Source organism: Myotis lucifugus, unplaced genomic scaffold, assembly GCF_000147115.1.
Source record: "Myotis lucifugus unplaced genomic scaffold, Myoluc2.0 scaffold_416, whole genome shotgun sequence".
Lineage (NCBI taxonomy): Eukaryota > Metazoa > Chordata > Mammalia > Chiroptera > Vespertilionidae > Myotis > Myotis lucifugus.
In genome coordinates, this window is record NW_005871464.1 from 863,307 (window position 1) to 875,519 (window position 12,213).

Genomic DNA, 12,213 nt, shown 5'->3' on the forward strand with positions numbered 1-12,213 from the left:
GCTCCTGCTTTGCAATCTTGTAGCCTTTTCCTGTAGCATTTTGAACATAATAATAAGAAGTATTTCAAGAAATATTGCAATCTCTTGGGGAAAACTCTAGAGATTCAGAAAAATCTCAGAGGCCTGAGTTTGAGATGTTCAAAAAAAGACCCTGGTTAAAAACGCAGCCAAGTGTCACGGAATGTTAGCACTCCAAGGAGCTCCAAGATCATCAGTTCATCTTCCTTGTTTTATGAAGGAGGAAACTGAAGCCTGAAAGGGTGAAATGTCTGGATCAAGATCACATAGCTATTTAGTGAGAGGAGCAAGGCCAGGTCTCCCGACCTTGTATAGGCATCTAAGTATTTTGCCTATGTGCAAAGCAGAAATTGAATACAGATGCAGGTTACTTTTAAATACAATTCACTTTGACTTTCAATGACATTCTGAACTTTAGCATCTTAACATCCAACATTTTAAAAATTATTAAAATTTTACATTTAGACATAGAGTTTAGTGTATAGGCAGAACATGGAAAAAGTATAAAGCAATGAGAGTACAAGCAGCATTAGGGGTCTGATGGAATGACTGCTCTTGTAGTTACCAAGGGTACTTACTGGTTGCTAGGCAGAGTACAGAAGATTCCAATAGTAGCTGAGAGTCCATTGAAAGAAGTGCTGCAGGAGTAGTGAAAGCCCACCACCATCCGCTGCTGTTAAAGGGCTGATTCCTCTGCTGGAATTGGAAACTTTGCTGCATTCTTACAGCTTCACATTCCCACAAGGAATGCTCAAAGGATCAGGATGAGTTGGGAAAACGGGGCCACATTAGTGCAATGGCACTGTAATCCACCCCCAGCCCTTGCTCCTGGATAAAATCACCCCATCTGTTCCTACCCAGTATCTTTTAGGAAGTTTGAGATATTTTCACATTTAAAGCATAAAAGTAATATACTTCAGTTGGAAGGGATTTAGGGTTCACCCAACCTAATGATTTTCAAACACTGCTTTGACATTTTATAAGAGGTTCTGCTTTTATCACTCACCCCTTTGCTATTGCTTTTTCCTTCCATGTAATATTTCAGTTAAAAAATGTTTCCAGTGCTTTTTTAAAAAAGTTTGAAAGCACCTAATTCTAACTTAGTCCTTCCCTCATGGGTAAGGGGGATGGAGCCCAGAGAGATGAATTCCTTGTATTATTATTTTTGCGGTGTTGTTGGAACATGACATTGAGGTTCACTTAGTAGAATCAAGGGGGGTTATTTTCACCTCCCACATCATCAAGGCAGAGCTGTTCCTGGAGGGACTAGAATTCGTGGAACCTGAGAAGAAAGAGAGGAGGATGACTCTATGGGTGGTGAATATATGGTTGGTTACTATGAGGATACATTGTTTATTTGCTTTATCAATGACTACTTTTATATAATTTTACATTCATTTATTCCCCCCCAGTATGATTTACTACATACATAGTGAACATAAATTATTTTATGACCTTGGTAAAGTTTAAGTACACATTAATTTGTAGTTCAGGAAAAAATATCTTTAGACCATGCATTCTTGTGTTCCTTTAGAAAGTATGACCATAGAGGTTGTGACAAGTAGGTTGCACAGACTGCAGGCCAAATAAGGTTAAGGGGAATCTATATACTGATATATATATATTTAGAGAGAGAGAGAGAGAGAGAGAGAGAGAGAGAGAGAGAGAGAAATATATATATATATATATATATATATATATATATATATATATCTCCCACGTTCAAAGGATATATCTCCCACGTTCAAAGGCTGTTAAATCGCGTTGTTTACCTATATCTTCAGAAAAAAATCACTTCTACTGTAGTGGTAAACAACCTGCTTCCCTATTTATAATGGTCTGGCCCTCTAGCAACTTCAGCACAAAATTATAGCTAATTTGCCTACAAACGTCAGGTGGTCATAATAATCTGGCCACTCAGTGTGTGTGTGTGTGTGCGTGTGTGTGTGTGTGTGTGTGTGTGTGTGTATGGCTAATATGCAAAGTGTCCCCTCGGGAGTTCGACCGGGAGAACGGGAGTTTGATCACTCACTATGATGTGCGCTGACCACCAGAAGGCAGCGCAGAACATGGTGGGCAACCAGTGGTGGTGGAAGGGCACTGAGAGAGTGAGAGAAGGAGGAGGCGAGGAGGTGGGGAGGCGGGGAACCTGATCGGCCCTGATTGCCGACCAGGCCTAGGGACCCTACCCATGAACAAATTTTGAGCACTGGGCCTCTAGTTTGCTTAATAAAAATGAAGGATTAAAAACAACAACAAAAAAAAAACACTGTTGAGTGGAGGGAGGGTAGAACAGAAAATTAATCAAATATGGATAATATGGTCTTTTTTATTTTTGTAAAATAAATCTTTATTGTTGAAAGTATTACATATGTCCCTTATTTTCCCCCATTGCCCTCTCCAACCCTCCTCCCCCCCCCCCAAGCCCTCACGACCCTACTGTCTGTGTCCATGGGTTATGCACATGAGTTCATTGGTTGACCTCTCCCTCCCTCCATCCTCCTCTTCATTCCCTCTGAGATTTCACAGTCTGATCAATGTCTCCATGTCTCTGGGTCTGTTTTTGTTCATTAGTTTATGTTGTTCATTAAATTCCACATATGAGTGAGATCATGTGATAGTTATCTTTCTCTGACTGACTTTACTTAGCATAATGCTCTCTAGTTCCATTCATGCTGTTGCAAATGGTAAGAGTTCTTTCTTTTTTTACAGCTGCATGGTATTCCTCTGTGTAGATGTACCACAGCTTTTTAATCCACTCATCTGCTGATGGGCACTTAGGCTGTTTCCAAATCTTAGCTATTGTAAATTGTGCTGCTGTGAACATAGTGCTGCATATATTCTTTCTGATGGGTGTTTCTGAATTCTTGGTATATATTCCTAGAAGTGGAATCACTGGGTCAAATGGGAGTTCCATTTTTAATTTTTTGAGCAAACTCCATACTGTTTTCCACAGTGGCTGCACCAATCTACATTCCCACCAGCAGTGTATGGTTCCCTCAACTCCACATCTTTGCAAACATTTGTCATTTGTTGATTTGTTAATGATAGTCATTCTGACAGGTGTGAGGTGGTATCTCATTGTCATTTTGATTTGTATCTCTCAGATGATTAGTGACTTTGAGAATTTTTTCATGTCTCTTGGCCTTTTGTTTGTCCATTTTGGAGAAGTGTCTATTTAGGTCATTTACCCATTTTTTAATTGGGTTGTTTGTCTTCCTTTTGTTAAGTTGTATGAGTTCCCTGTAAATTTTGGAGGTTAACCTCTTATCGGATGTATCGTTAGCAAATATGTTCTCCCATGCTGTGGACTCTCTTATTATTTTTTTTTTGATGGTTTGTTTTGCTGTGCAGAAGCTTTTTATTTGGTCTTAAGAAGGCAGTGTATTACGGCAACATGGGAGAAGTTATGGGTAAGGATGATGCTCTTAGCAATGATAATTTATTTGAACCCATAGAAGCTTAACACACAGATCCCAGTAACTTCTTTGAGATTCTTTGCATGAGAAAACTTTATGATGTAGTAGTCTAGATTGAAAAAAAATAAACAAGAACTAACAATTACCACAGTCAGGGACCACTCAGATATCCAGTGTTACTGTTTGGGGTAATAATATTGCTGGACGCATTGGAAAGTCTCCTACAGCAACGGGAGGAAGGGCAGTTCCTCTCCACCTTGAGTAGCACTAGGAGAGATTGCTGGGTTTCGGTTGGACCTGCCGGCTTTATCAGTACAGTGCAAGCTGAGGTGTGGATGGGCGATAACCAGGCTCATAGAGCAGGCCAGAGAGCCCGGCTGAGTAGTCCTGCCGCCTCCACCCCCTCTGCTGGAGCTGCTACTTCCACATTATCTAAACAGTTGACCAAATAGCCAGATTCATTCTGAAATTCTTAGAGCAAGTCTTTCGTGTATAAGTAGGTTTCTTTTATTTTCTTCTTTTCCTTTCCTCTTTCTCTCTTCCTTTCTTCCTTTCTTTCTTTCTTTCTTTCTTTCTTTCTTTCTTTCTTTCTTCCTTCCTTCCTTCCTTCCTTCCTTCCTTCCTTCCTTCCTTCCTTCCTCCCTTTCTTTCTTTCTTTCTTTCTTTCTTTCTTTCTTTCTTTCTTTCTTTCTCTCTTTCTTTCTCTTTCTTTTCTCCTTTCCTTCTTTCTTTTTTAGAATTAGAATCACCCCCATGTTGGGTCCAGGGAGACAGCTCATGATGTGGGCCCAAGTGTCGCCTTATTAATTCAGTTTTGCCACAACATTTGACCTATTTCTTGCTTCCCTCCTGGGGCAGGACCTGGAATAATGCATCTTTTCTTTCCTATTAAATACATATGAGTTAATAGCCATCTCTGGAGTAGATATTCACACACACACACACACACACACACACTAAGGAAATTAAATCATTTTTCCTAGTTTCGTTCCACTTTCGTTCCCTTTACTTCCTCTTTCTACCTCTCCGCCATCCCTTCTCTCTCTCTCTCTCTCTCTCTCTCTCCCTCTCTCTCTCTCTTCTCATCCAAGGATATGTTTATTGATTTTAGAGAGAGAGGAAGGAAGAGAAAAACATCAATATGAAAGAAACATAGATCAGTTGCCTCCCGTATGCACCCTGACCAGGGATCGAACCCGAAACCTAGGTCTGTACCCTGACTAGAAATCAAACCTACTGCCTTTCAGTGTATGGGATGATACGCTAACCAACTGAGCCACACCAGCCAGGGGAAAGTGCTATCTTAATTTGACATGTTGCCTCTGTTGGGTAAAAGCTACTTTCTACTTTTCGTTCCTTTGAAATTTGGGAATTATTTAGAAATCATCCTGAAGGCTTGGTTTGGGGAGTCTAAACTAAGATTGTGTAACTGAGGGGTTCAGAGTATTCTAAATTAGACTCTCATGTCTTACAAAGTATATATTTAGGTCAAGTATCAACCCAGCCTGCCACTAGACAAAATAAATATTAAGGTCAGAATATAAAGAAAAAGTAAAAACAGATTCAAGGTATTATGAGGATATATTTATGTCATATAATATCTAAAATCCATTTGCTATAGAAATTGTTAGAATAATTAGTTAAGAATTTTAAAAAGTAATTAAAGTGTTTTCTAATACTATATATAAAATTAATTTCAGATGCATTGCAAAGTCAAATGAAGAAACTAAACACATAAAAGTATAATAAGTACATTTAAATGAATATATAATCTGGATATGGGTTAAGATTCTCCTAAGTATACACCAAAGATAGAAAAAAAGAATTTTTTAAAGGATTGCACATAAAAATATTAAATGCCAAAAATTCTCACACAAACAACACTGAATGGCAAACTACATGAGGGAGTATTTACAATATAGATGATTGTGCTAAATGTGATTCAAATAAAAATATCTCTCCCAAATCTATGCTAAAAAAATCAATGGAAAATTTTTCAAAACAATGTAATCAGTTAGTTCACACACAAAAAGATAGTGATAGTCAATAAATCCATGAAAATATCTTTGATTAATACAATGAGATACCTTTATTACTTATTAAATTAGCAAAGCTTTTTTTCTTCTTTAACAGCATCTGGTAATAGGGTAAAGCGAAATGGCATATAGTAGGAATACAAAATGACGGAAGAAATGAAATGTACAGCAAAAGGGGGTTAGTTAAAAAGATGTTGGAACGTGATGAAATACTTGGTAGTCATTAAAAATGAGGGTCTACAAATACATACCCACACAAAAAGTTATAATATATTGCCAATAAAAAAGCAAGGTACAAAACAGTAGTAAAATATGTTCTCAGTCCTGCACATCATATCTTTGCTTGTTTCTATTTCTGAAATCTACATTTTCCTCACAATTTCCTGGGATGTTTGTTAAAATATATGTTCAATACGCCCTAGACGGGCTGGGCTGTAGTCTCCAGGAAAGGGACCAAACTATGGTGGTGGTTTTTGGGGCCCAGGTGACTCTCAGGTAAACTGGAAAATATTGATCCAATCAACCTCATCTACTCTCTCCCTTGGGTTTATATTGAAGCTGAGGTCGAGAGCTCCTGGCCCTGTCTGAAGTAACAGCTATGTAGGAGCAGAGTGGGGTCTAGAACTACACTTGCTGTGTTCCCGATAAGCCATCCCTTTTAGAGAACGGAGCTTATTCAGACCAGTAACCTTAAATTAAATTCCATCAACCTATAGCTTCGGTTAGACAGGTAACAGGACTTCTCTCCAACGCCACTGTTTCACATTCAGTAATGATCTTTCTCTGTTGATGGCAAACGGAAAGTTTTCCATTTCCATGGTTCCCTAGCAATGTGACATTTTCAAACAGTAGCACAAACTCTTTAAATAGAAAAGATCCATTTCCACTCTATCGTGACTCAGTAACAGCCACAGGATTCTTCTCAAACTTTCCTAAAAATGTCATCTTTGGGCTGGACTCAAGAGGAACATTTCAGCCAAGAAGACACATTTTCCACTCTGTCAGGAATGAACGAGCATGGGTTTGGAACATAAAGTGTTTTGCAATCCTCAGAAAAGCAATACTTCTCACCAAAACCATGGCAACAGCTCCGCGATACCGTCAGAGGCTGGGAGCATTCAGGAGCCTCCTCCTGCCCAGATACTCGACTAGGCTTATAACCTATGTCAGTTACTAACAGTCACCCAGCTGCCAGAAAGGTACCCAACATGGCTGTTGCTATGGAGACACTGTGGGCAGTGATGCTGAGCGGAGTGTCCCTTATATTGAGTTACCTATGAGGGAGGTGGCCTGAAGTCTTCCTCGTGCTCCGGTGGCTCCTGATTCTTCATGAAAGGGACCCCCACACACACTTAAATGAGTTCCTTTCAAACACAAGGTATGACATGGCCAAAGCTACCCTTTCATCATCCAAATAGTTCCATTTGGAATTTGCACCCAGAGGCAAAATTTGAGAGTCCAGCACCATGGGTTTGAAACTCGCTTCCCTCGCTTCTAACTCTAGGGCCTTGTGAGCTATTTACACTCTCTGGGCCTGATGAGCTGTAACGTGACTAATAGTTCACACTCTTTGTGGGACTTGTGAGAGGTTTCAGTGAGATGATTTGTATGAAAACCTGTAACCCAAAGACTGGCACTTTCAACTCCATCAGTGCCACAGAGACCGAGAGAAGAAGTAAAAGACGTGAACCGGAGATGAAAGACGCCATCCTGATGAGTGGCCGACTCAGCTTCTTCCATTCGCTCCTGTTTCTCTCACCTGCCTTTCTCGCCTACTCTGCATACCGCCTACTCTGCACACCGTGTGTAACTGTGCCCTCAGTGCCTCTTCCTACAAGATTCCTACAGGTCCCTCCTTCCCAATTTGCACCACCTCCCCCCAGGGACCGAAATCCTGGCCATGGCTGATGGTTAAGGCAGCAATGACTTTTTAAGTTACACATTGCTACTCCCTCTGCATCCCCTTTTCTTCTTCAGATTCTATAACCAGTATCAAACGGATGGGCTTTCTCCCGAAGCAACCATTATCAATATAAAACAAAAAGGTATTTATTAGCCTTGCATAGTTTAGAAAGCGGTTCGCAATAATCCTGCGAAACAGTTACTGTGATTTATGATTAATAGTAACATTACTCTATGCAGACGAGAAGGCTAGGACTATAGACATGGTGACTTGCGAAGGTTACACAGCTTGGAGTCAAAGTTGAGTCTACACTGTCCATTCCCAGCACCCTCGGCTCATTAAGCTGCCTCCCTTCTGCCTCAGGAGGGTCTGCCACCCCCTCGGGCATGTGGCAGAGGGGCTGTCTGTGTGGTAAGGAAATGGGACAATGTCCATCGATCCTGATATCTGCCCCCTCCTCAACCTGAAACTCTAGAGACCCGCACAGTTGCCCCTGGTACTTCGGTGGCTCTTCCTCTCCGGGGCACCAGCAAGTGGCACGTTCCAGTTGCAACCCAGTGATGTAGACATTCTAACTCCCGTTCTTGAGTTGGGTACCCAGTGCCAGCCCCAGCTACATGCAGGGAACCTGTTCCTGGCCCTTCACTATAGTTGATTCAGAAGTTTCTATTTACTCTTTAATAATCAGTAAGCGGGGGGCTGCTTCTCTGACTTAATGGGGTTTACACTTATGATTGTTAAAGGATCATGTCCCCTCTTCTTATGGGAGGTAGTGCTGGGAGTGGTGGTGGAACTTGCGATGCTGACCCTGAAGTTCCTTTGAGGGTGTGGTGGGTGGGGGTGGCAGGCTGGAGTAGTCAAGAAGCATCTATAGAGCCCTAGCCAGTTTGGCTCAGTGGATAGAGCATCGGCCTGCAGACTGAATGGTCCCTGGTTTGATTCCAGTCAAGGGCACATGCCCGGGTTGCAGGCTTGATCCCCAGGAGGGGGTGTGCAAGAGGCAGCTGATCAATGATTATCTCTCATTATTGATATTTCTATCTTTCTCTCCCTCTCTCTTCCTCTCTGAAATCAATAAAAATATATTTAAAAAAACAAGAAGCATCTATAAAAAAAAAGGCTAATATGAGATTCTCTCTACCAGACATGAAAATCTATCACAAGTCTAGAATAACTGAGCTAAACAAGGGTAGCCAGGCCAGTGAGAAAATCAGAATCCTGAGGAAAGAGGCAACTCGAGCGCAAACCTATGACTTAAAACTCTGACAAAAGAATGCAAAGATAGATTAGAAAAAAAAGTTTGGGTTCTAGAAGCTAACAAAGATTGACACCCAAATGTCAGGTCCATGAAGGAACATATTGGGATGACGTGGAAAAGGCACCAAGCGCTCACTTTCCTTCCCTGCCCAGAGATGACCAGATGGCCTCAAGGGAAGTGAAGCGAAAGCTCCAGGAACACCTGTCATTCGTAGGTGGTTAGAACTGGGTGGGAGGAAGGCCTGGGCCAAAAAGCAACCCTCTGCTCAGTTTTTTTTTAGCCACAATGGATCAGTGAAGGTTTGCCAACAGGGTTGGGAACACAAATGGCCACTGCACTCTGGCCCCTCCCTTAGGCTTGCAGCAGTGCACTGGCCCCTCCCTTAGGCATGCAGCACTGCACTGTCCCCTCCCTTAGGCTTACAGCAGTGCACTGGCCCCTCCCTTAGGCATGCAGCACTGCACTAGCAGCCGAGCCACCAGTGGAGAGCAGTGCAGCAGCCTTCAGGCTATGAGAGCAGCAAGGCCAAGGGCAGCGGGCAGCCGGCCACTTCACAGTGAGAAGAGAAGCAGAACAACCTTGAAGAGAGCTGTTTGCCTTCTGACCACAGGCCTTCAATCTGACACTTCAGGTGTGACAATTCCACTTGGAGGAGGGCATCCGTTGGTAACATTGAGGACTGGGCCAGAATTAACCACAAAGAACGTCCACTGCTGTTTTTTATGGTAAAATATTGGAAACAAAATAAATGTCCCAAATGAGCATTTGGTTCAATAATTGTAGAATGACCAAATAATAAAATGAAATACTAGGAAGCCACCAAAATAGTATGTTTTGAAAGGTATTGAATCACATGGGAATACGTCTGTGATATATCCCTATTAGTGGAAGCAGTAATGAAGGAAAACTTATATGATCCCATAAAACATATAGAAAAGAGGGCCTCAAGTACACAAGTCCCAGGTTAATAATAGTTCTCTCTAGTTCAGCAATAAGCACTTTTTCCTGGAAGCTTCTCTGTATTTTGCAATGTTTCACATTGAGTAGGTATTGATTTTACTCTCTGCCCCTTTATTCCTCTGTGTTGCATTCTAAGAGAACAGTTTAGTTCAATATTCTGACTTACTAATTCGTTTTTAACCGTATTAATCCTAATAGTCAGCCATTCATTTGAATTTGTTTATTTTAATGAACTAAGTTTTACTTTGATCTTTTTTCGATGTAGTATCCGTCGTAATGTGTGTGAAGTGGTTTGGTTTCTTTTTAGTTAGTGAATTCTCTCTTGCTGTCTCTGAGAATGACCTGCTGCATTCGTTTACACTGTAACCTTCAAGCTTGGAGCCTTTCATGGTGCTGACATTCCTCCCAGGTTAGGTAATTCTCAGTGGTGCCCTCGCAATGTGCCTGTGGATACCTGTTAGACTGTGTGATGCACAGGTGAGCCCCGCCTGCAGGGAAAAGACGTGTTGCTGACACTGTGCTTGGATCTGATTCCAGGGGTTGGGAGAGAGGCGCAGGATGACAATGAAGGACCCTTAACCCTCTTGGTTACTGCCAACAATCTGAGAGCTGATTCCTGTGGTGCCCAAGAGGCCAGATGTGCTGCTCCCACCTGCAGATGGTCCCAGGTGGGGAGGGCACGGTAGAGGTTGGCCTCTTGCTTTGGTACCCCAACTAACAGCCCTGTTAGACTGAGTCTTAGACCCCCTCCTGCTCCTGGGCAAAAAGGTTTCTTGGCACAGCTTTCAATTACTCACCTGTGTATGTCTCGGGATGTAGTTGTCTAAACCCATATCCCTTACAGTTTTGATCCACTGAGGAATCCCCTGCTTTTACAGTGTAGACAAATGTCTGCTCTTTCTATCCTTTCTACTCTGAACAGTTTACACCCAGGAATTAAGATGGCAAACTCAGAATCTCCCTGAGAAAATGGAATGTCCATAGGGGAGAGGATAAATGCTGAAAGATAGAATGTGTTTGGGGTAGAGGGTGAGGGGAAAGAGGAAAATCACAAACAATACACTTATTCTACATATACTACTTATATGTACGTAGGTATATGATATATAATCTATTTGTGCTATGGATAGTAACAAAGTTTTATAAAATAGCATTTGGACAATTTACAATGTTTTATTCTCTCTAAGCAAAGCATGACACCAAGGGCCCTTCTCTGAATTCACAAATGGATTCGAGTCTCATAACACTCCCATTTATCAATGTTAGTTCTTCTTCCAAGAACTCTGCCAAGCAACCCGCATACATTTTTCCTCAAACTTTATAGCAACACCACAGGTAGGCATTGTTCCCACTTGACAGTGAGGAAACAAAGTCAGGAAGGTCTTACCCAGAGTTCCTACCTGCGCAGGGGTAGAGGTGGAATTTAACCCACGTGGGACTCCAAAGCCTATGTTTTCTTTACTGCCCGCCCCACCTCTCGAAATTACAGGAAAATTCCCAGAGGAATTTGATGGTATTTGTCTTCCACGTGGTACAGTAGGGACAGAGGGCACATGGTGCCGTAAAAATAGCATTCACTTCAGAGAGGAGACGAGTGTTCTCACCCGAGGTGGTTACCAACTTATAGGAAGGCCCTGCAGCCCTCTCAGCGGCTCTCGCCCTTCTCTCCGATGTGCCTTACACACTTCCACAACTGTTCTAGAAACAGAGAGAAGAGCTATGCAAGACAGGAGAGCTATGATGTACATACAAGTGATTATTGACCCAACTCACACACTAACGCCTCTTTTCTAAGTTTTGCAGTTACGACTTCAGCAGAGAAGGGCCCAGGAGCAACTGGCTAGCCAGGGCTTCATACCACGTGAGTAGCCGCGTCCCCGGGGTACTGATGTACTTACTACCAGGGGACCACGGGATGTGGGAGCTGGAAAGCACCTCAGAGGCATGTAGTCTAAGCCCATGGGTCTTTGTAGAGTCTGAATCATCAGAAATCCAGACTTTGGATGCTTTGCCCCAAATGCTACTCACCCACGAGGTGGGTGGTTCCCTAAAATTTTATGGTGGTGGTTTTGGTTTTAGGGTAAACACAATTCACTAAGGGCATCCCTCACCCTTTTCTTACTTTTAAAAGGGGGTATGATCACTATTCTTCCAGAAGCATTAATTACATCATTTTTTTCTCACCTCTTCGGTTTCACGTCTGTTTGGGATACTTTTATCCACAATTAATTGAATATTGTCAAGAGCTTTCTTTCTGAATTACTGAGTAGCCATACCAGTCTAGCATAAGTGGTATAATATTGAATTGTTGGCCATAATTTAGGTCAAAGAAAAAGGATTCTCATATCTCTTAGAAGGCATAGTTGAAATTTTCTACCAATTTAGCAATTAGAGCCAATTTTGGTTTTCTATCGAAATGGCAGAAAGGGTGCCCTGGATGAAGGAAATCACAGTTTAAGCTTCTTTAGGTCATAGTTTCTAACTTCGTGCCCCAACGAATTTAAAAATTAAGATTTATAACGACTCTTGCAGAAACCCAGGCCCCGGCATGACTAGTACTTCAGAGTTGAGTTGAAAAGCGTGGAAGTTTGTCCTGAATGAAGTGTCCGGCAGTCAGTA

General features: G+C 41.9%; 1 protein-coding gene across 1 annotated transcript in view; it reads left to right on the forward strand.

Annotated features, from left to right (window-relative positions):
* MYOCD (myocardin) overlaps window positions 1-12,213 on the forward strand; it is an 83,519-nt gene that overhangs the window by 20,558 nt on the left and 50,748 nt on the right. The window contains exon 2 of the mRNA XM_023743860.1: window positions 11,390-11,455. Within this exon, the coding sequence (XP_023599628.1) occupies window positions 11,390-11,455 (66 nt within the window). The remainder of the gene's footprint in view (window positions 1-11,389; window positions 11,456-12,213) is intronic.